The sequence below is a fragment of the Choloepus didactylus genome, chromosome 5 (assembly GCF_015220235.1).
Source record: "Choloepus didactylus isolate mChoDid1 chromosome 5, mChoDid1.pri, whole genome shotgun sequence".
Classification (NCBI taxonomy): domain Eukaryota; kingdom Metazoa; phylum Chordata; class Mammalia; order Pilosa; family Megalonychidae; genus Choloepus; species Choloepus didactylus.
Genome location: NC_051311.1, coordinates 1016429 through 1023811, shown reverse-complemented (window position 1 = coordinate 1023811; position 7383 = coordinate 1016429). Strand labels below are relative to the sequence as shown.

The window sequence follows — 7383 nt, the reverse complement described above, 5'->3', positions numbered from 1 at the left end:
GCTCACGACGTTCAAGTTAAAATGAAAAAAGCAAGATACAGTACCATATAAGCAGTATGATCTCAACTATGAAATAATTTTATATTTATACATTGAAAGAAAAAGACTAGATGAAAACGCACCATTTAAAACTGCAGTTATCTCTGTATAGTGGGATAACAGGATACTGATTTTGCTACTTTTCTGAAATTTTCAAATTTTCCAAGAAATTAGTATTTAATCAATCAGGAAACTAATGGAAAAAATTGAACAGATACGAAAGTGCTTCTAACTGTCATACTTTGAAATAATCTATTTCAAAAGCAATTAAGAAATTGCTTTGGTGTATTAATCTCTTACATCCTAATTTCCAAATAATTTCGTAAAACACATTTTCTTGTTAAATAGCTACCATCAGTTCTGTTACTTCAGAAAGATGCAGACTGCAACACTCAACAAGCATTTACTGAGAATCTACTATATTGTGGCCAGAGTAGAGTCTGTCCTGGGTTTTCAAATATATGCACAATGTGACACTCCTCTTCAAAAGGAGTCTAACTCTCCCAGACGGAACTTCTAACAGGACGGCAGGAAAGGCACTGGGCTTTCTCGCAGCTTTCTCTCCAGAATCACTAGCTCTGGGAGGACACTCAAGAGCCCTGTGGAGAGCTCTGCATGGAGAGGAAATGAGGCCTTCTGCCCACAGCCATGTGAGTGAGGCAGAGTGGAAATGGGTTCTTCGGTCCTAGTCAAGCCTTTAGGTGACTGGAGGCCCAGTTAGTATCTCGAGATACCTCAACCTCATAGGAAACCCTGAGCCACCCAGCTAAACTGCTCCACAATTCCTGACCCACAGAAACTGTGGAATAAATGTTTACTGTTTAAGCCATTTAAGAAAAATGAGATGGGGGTTGAGGGACAGGGTAAAGGTTTGGGGCAGGTGGCTTGCCCTTTTTACTATGTATACTACCGCAATAAAATTTATAACATGCTGGACTTTTTTATTTCTTGAAACTACCTTCTAAAGTATAATAATATAATACAGAAAATGCTACTTTAAATATGGAATGAATCAAAATCCACTTGATGATAAAGAAATTCAGGATGCATAAGGAGAGAGAACTACATCAAATTCTGCCATGCACTAAAATTAATCTACAACTATGTACACTTCCAATAAAGGTTTTTCCAAGCTTATGTTAGATATCAATGAAACTGTAATCCAATAGGAACAGGTTACCCTCTTTTTGGCAGGAGTTTCAAAAGTTGTGATGGCATAATTGTTCCACTCTATAAACAGTGTTCAGTCTTGAATACAATATCCATATATTGTGGACTTTCTTGCAATAAAAGGTTTTTGTTTGTTTCAATTTGCCACAAGTCAGGAAAAAAAAATCACTTTTTCTAACCCCATATTCTGATTGGGGTTTTAGGAATCAAGGTTTGCCAAAGAGAATAAGAACCTTTGTAAGGGGTAAAGCTTCAATGATCTAGAAGCCATTTGTATATATACACCCCACTGCTTTGATAACCAGGTTATTTTGTTTTAGACCTACAGACTATGCCCCACAAATGTCAACCTTTAACAGGGCTCAGGCCTAACACACTGATTGTTTCTATCTGGGTGGTCACTTGCAATCCATGTTTTCTTCTTGGTTTCAACCAAGTCTTATTTCACCGTTGTTTATTATGCTTCCCTCAGTTTGCAAGTTGTCATACAGAAGGTAATGCTCCCAGTCCTCTTTGGAAGTCTACATTAGAGAGCAACAAGCGATAAGAGACTTATCACTGACTCCATTCCCCAGGCTTCTCCAGTTTATACTCAAATCTCTAAGATCTAAGGGACAATAGGCATAAAGCAATAGGCATAAAGATTCTTCTTACCTCTATGCACACCTACTGAGGTCATCAACGCTCACCCTCGAAAGGCACATTTATCACTAAGGGCCTCAAGGGAGTTCCCATGAGAACGAACCCAATTCGTACCTGCCTGGTCACCGACCAGGCTCCCAACAATTATAAATGTAACAGAATTCTTAAGACACAAGAGCATCCTCTTTAACTCAGAAATGAGTAAGAAAACATGTAGAATATATAAATGCAAAGCAATAAATTCTAATCAATGTTGCAGAAGGATTCTGTTAAGTGTAACACCAATAACCTCTAACTTTCTTAAAAACATAATATTTAGGATGGGCTAGCCGACAGTCCAAAAATTGTCCATTTAAGTGCTCACTTACATTCTATTTAAACATTTCTGGAGCAAGTGTGTTCACTATAATGGACAAAAAACAGACAGTATTATCTGGATCTAACTCTAAATGTGAAAATGGGTCCACAGGCACACTCTTAACCCTTTTTCCAAAGAAATATGTTTAAACGGCTTTACCATGCAGAGCTATGGCTTCCCGGAAGGGTTGCAAATCAGTCTCTACAGATGAGCTAGTTTCCGTTGAAGTAGCTCGGTTAGGGGACACTACAGTCAGTCTTGGGGGAGCTCTAGAGTTTCGAGGCGGAGGAACTTTTCCACACAGGAAGCTGATCAAATCCTCTCTACGTATAGTTCTTCTACGCTTTTTAACCCAAGCCAATACATCCTTATTGCGTCGCTGATAGCCAATCTGAATTCCAATATCAAAACTTCGCTGATGAGTATCCACGCTTTCTTTATAGAGATTGGTGACCGCGGTGGCTGCGTTTTGGAAGGGGACCCAGAGAGAAAGTCCTGGCTGCTGACACACTCGGTCTTTGTAGAGCTGGACCACGGCGGTGGCCGAGTTCTGGAAAAGGTGCCACAGCTTCTGCTGCTTGTGCTCGGGCTGCGCGGCGGCCGCCGCCTCCTCCTGCAGCTCGGGGGGCAGCTGCTCGTCCTGCGCGGCCTCGGCCAGACACTGCCGCTCCCACTTGGAGAACCAGTGCTCCGGCCCGTGCTCCTGGATCTCGGCCTCGCCCTCCTCCTTCCGCTCCTCCATCCTCCGCGGCCTCCCGCGGCCTCGCCGGCGCCGCCGCCGCGTCCTCCTCAGGCGGGGCCCCCGCGGAAGCGTCGTCGTCGAGCGGCCCGGAGACGGGGCCCAGCGGCCGGCGGCGGCTCCTCGCGGCGACCCCGGCCTCCTGCACCCCGAGGGCCTGCGAGCCCCCTCCCGCGGTCCCGCGCTGCCCGGGACGATCCCCGCCCCGGGCCTCCCCACCCCCGGGCCCCGCCGGCCGGCACCGCGGCCCGGTGACCGCCGCCGCTCGCCTCACCTGCGGGCACCCTCCTACCGCCCCCCATGGTGCCGCGGCCTCCCTAGAGCCGCCGCTGCTGACGGCCCAGGTCTCCGCGCAGCCCGGCCTGCGCCGCTGAGCCCACCCCGAAGACTCTGGACTATCAATTTTTATTAATTTATTTTAAAGTTTTTGTTGTGGTTTTCTTTTAGGTGTATCTCTTTGGGATCTCTCTCTCTTTAAGTAGATGAATTTAGTCCATTGATGGTTACAGTTATTATTGATGCATTTGGACTCCTTTCTCTCTTATTTTGTTCAATCTCTGCCTTAGATCTTCCAATGACACCAGTCAGTTATCTCTGCCAAGATGTGCCTTGGCATGAGAAACCCAAAACGCCCAGGTAGCTGATATAGCTTAAAGCTCAGTGAGGACCCTAACTTGCCCCTTCTGGGCATCAGGACTTCTGAACCTTCAGATCCAGTGATCACAGATGGGAAGCCAAAGTCTCATGTGGGTTGCTGGAGGTGGTGACAAACAGGGCAGCCTTTAGTTCCACCCTTTTGTACCTGGACCCCTGCTTTCCACCTCCTAGGGCCTGGAATCATGAGACGGTAATTGAATTAGAGTGGATCCTGAATCCCAGAGGATGGTGCCCTCTGAGCAGGGTCCTGTCTGTGAGATGACCCCTTCGCTGGGCTCTCAACAGACCATCCCGTCGTTCTATAGGACAACAGCTTCCGGGCCATGTGGGATGTGACATGACCAGTGGATGCCATGGTTGCACACGAGCTCATGCACCTCCTCTGCTGTGACATGGTTCTGTCCCTCATGGAAGCCCATGCTGCTGGGCCCGTAGATAATCTACATTTGTGCCATCTGTCTCTGTGCCCAGTTTGCCAGCCCTGGCACGGGCAGTGTCAGATGCTGGCTGATGTCAGCTGGTTAGTCTGTGGCTGTTTGGCACACCTTACATGGGATACTCTCTGGCAGGTGGTAAGATGCAGTCAAAGATCTTTATACGTGTTGTCCACTCCCTTAGGAGTGACCAAACGCTTCTTCTCCAGACCTCCTTGTTCCCCATCCAAGACCCAGATCTGCTGGCCAGGCCATTTGCCACTGACCATATGTCTGTCTATGCTCTGATCTCAGGCCACTTCTCTTTTCACCATAGGTGAGCAATCAATCCAGCTCACATCCAGGAGCTCCACCCACTGGGAGGGTTTACTTCCCACCACCTTTCCCAGCCAAGCCCATTTTGGCTTACACCCATGTATGGAGCCAACCCAGTGTTTCCTTCCTCCATCAGCTGGTCATAATGCTCTCCCACATGCAACCAGCAGCTGAGAAGCCCCACACAGCCTGTGACTCCCACAGTGAGGTCGGCTGCTCATTAGAACGTAAGCTTAATAAAAAGCTGGTTCACTGCAGTGCCAAGCTTGGTAAATATTGCAAGAATAAATGGATGTCCTCCATCTCAAATGGAATGCTTTTGTTCCCCTTTCCTCATCAGGAGCTGAGCTCCCATCTTCCACAGCCGCTTCTAACCCAGAACTTACTTGCCACTTAGTATTTCTATTCCATATGGTATTCACTTAGATTTTTACCTAAATTTTGAATTCCATCTGATCTTTTTGTTTTTCTCTTTTTATCATTTATTCATCATTGATGTTGGGTTGTGTGTGTACATAAAATTACTGCACAACCTTGATTAGAAGTTATTTTTTTTATTTTATAATTTCCTTGATTAGTATTTTTTCTTTATTTGCTATTTTCTTTTCATCAGAATAGTTATTATATGATATATTTGGATTTATGTCATCTTTTTTTCATGATTATTATGATATACTTATCATTTTACTCTTTGTTCCCCTTTCCTCTAAGTTTTGGAAGGAATTCTATCACTTTTCACTCTATTTCTCAATTCTGTTTTCAGCAATATTCAACCTGCTGTTTCCTGTCCTTTTCCTATATTGTGTTTTTCATCTCTTTTCTGATTTTAGACTCCTTGTGTATGACTGTCTTCTCTCCTTTCCTAATAAAAATTATTTTATTGGGTAATTACTACGTGCCATGTTTTTTTCCAGTGCTGGAATGAATTACCTCATTTAGCAGGCACAGCACCTCCATCAGGTGAGCACCATCAGGTAAGCCATCGTCAGCCCATTTTGCAGTTGGAAACACTGAGACGAGACAGTGAAGACTGCTCGGCCCGCGGGTTGCAGAGCTGTGGTTCGGAACGACGGGGAGGTGAACGCAAGGCTTTCCCCAAGAGGAACCTGGGAACCCGGCACCCCGTGAGCAGAATCCTCGCTTGTGCTTCAACAAAAGGCTCCTCTCGGAGCAAGTCTCCTCCGGCAGCGCAGCCCCCTGCTGAACCGGCGGCGCTCTCCATGGCAACAGAGCGTGACGTCAGAAACGCGAGCCAAGCAGTTAGACGGCGCAGCCCGAGCCCCGCGGAAGGCGGGGAGACGGAGCGGTTGTAATAAAAAATCCCAGCACAGACTGTCTCGGGGGTTCTCTCCGAGGCCTGTTGCTGAGGAGGGGGCGGCGGATGGAGCTGGTGGGGGGAAAGGGCGCTTTGTCAAGCCGAGATTTCAAAGGAGGAGTGTGCTGGTAAAGAAAAGGCGCGAAAAGCCCGCCCCGCGCTGGCGCACCGCCGCCTTCCGCGGCTCTCTCGGGTGCAGCAGGGAGACGCTCCCGAGACCTGCGCCTCTCCTGGGGCGGGACTCAGAGGCACCAGGCCAGGAGCCAAAGCTGGGTTTCTCCTCCTGCCGCAGAGCCGGAGAGGGGCGCCGCCGCTTTGCTCTTTCACGGGAAGACCTTGAAACGGGCCTTTCTGCATCCAGCCCTGCTCCTTGGAGGCCCGTGTCAAACATGCGAGCGGGTGCGCCGCACCTGAGAGACATCGGAAAAGAGGCTTTAAAACACACGTTTCAGTGATACAGTGGGGGTAAATTTGGACTGCATATGGCTCCTTATGTAAAGGGAAATTTCTTCTCCTTTTAGTAACACATTGTCTGCTGCCTGTGCTTAGCGTCTTCTGCCATATGCTCCTTCCAGCAAGCGGCTGCAATTCAAGAACTCGCCCTAGTAATTAAGATCAAATGAGCCAGATGAAGAAAATGAGCTGGCAAGCCACATGCCAATGGAATCCATCCTTTTTATATGAAAAAAAAGAGAGGAAAGGAAAGGGAAGGGAAGGGAAGGGAAGGGAAGGGAGACAGCTATTTGCCAGTGGACTACGCAGAGGGCTTGCTTGCAGTCCCCACCTGGGGTTCTTGTGAGTGTGGACACCTGCAGTTCAGGTCGTTGTGGGCTTGACTGAATCTGTGCCGTTGGGTGTCAGGGCATACCTCTGTAATTGGAATAATAGACCCAAAGATCAGCCAGATGCAGTTCATTTCAAGAAAAAATATGATACCACATGGAATAAATTACAAAATATTTTGATAAAGCCTCAAAAGGCTGCTAGAGAGATTTCACCCCCCATCCTCGTGTGGAAAATGGGAAGTCGGGGTCCAGAGAGGGATTGTGGTGCTCTGTTCCGAGAGCTCAGTTCTAGCACCTGGGGCTTCTCCGTGTCGTCCCCCCCCCCTCCCCCGCTCAGTACTTCTCAGACCTGAATGTGCATCAGGAACCCCCAGGGGCTTGTGGACAGAGCTCCCGTCAGTAGGTCTGCCTTGGGGCCTCCTAATTTGCTCTCCCAACAGCCCCACCGTGTTAGTCAGGGTTCTTCTTGTACAGTGACCAGGAACTGGCTCATGTGACCACAAGGACTGGAAAGTCCAAATTCTGTAGAGCAGGCTGCAAATTGGAAACTCAGGGAAGGTGGGGTTGAATTCCCCAGGAGAAGCTGCAAGTTGGAAACTCCAAGGAGGTAACGCTGACTTCTCCTGGAGAAGCTGGCTGGCTGAAGTTGAGACAGAAACTCTTCTTTCTGAAACCTAAAATCCTTAGTTCTTGCTGAGGGCCTCCAATGGATTGGATGAGATTCCCCCATTGCTGAAAGCATCTCCTTTGTTGATTGTAGATGTAATCAGCAGTAGATGAAGCAACTGACCAATGTTGAAATCCATCTCTGAATTACCCTCATGGTAGCCAGCAGGCCAGGGCTTGCTTGACCAACGGGATACTGTAACTGACCAAGTTCACACATGAGCTCAACCACCACACCCACTGAAGCCAATGTGACTGGCCCG

The 7383-nt window shown here is 47.7% G+C and overlaps 1 protein-coding gene across 1 annotated transcript; it reads right to left on the bottom strand.

Annotated features, from left to right (window-relative positions):
* Positions 1–2075: 2075 nt before the first annotated feature.
* LOC119534902 (UPF0472 protein C16orf72-like) lies at positions 2076–3141 on the bottom strand. The gene has a single exon (XM_037837452.1). The coding sequence runs from the start codon at positions 2949–2951 to the stop codon at positions 2355–2357; it is 597 nt and encodes a 198-aa protein (XP_037693380.1). The 5' UTR covers positions 2952–3141; the 3' UTR covers positions 2076–2354.
* Between the last annotated feature and the right edge of the window lie 4242 nt (positions 3142–7383).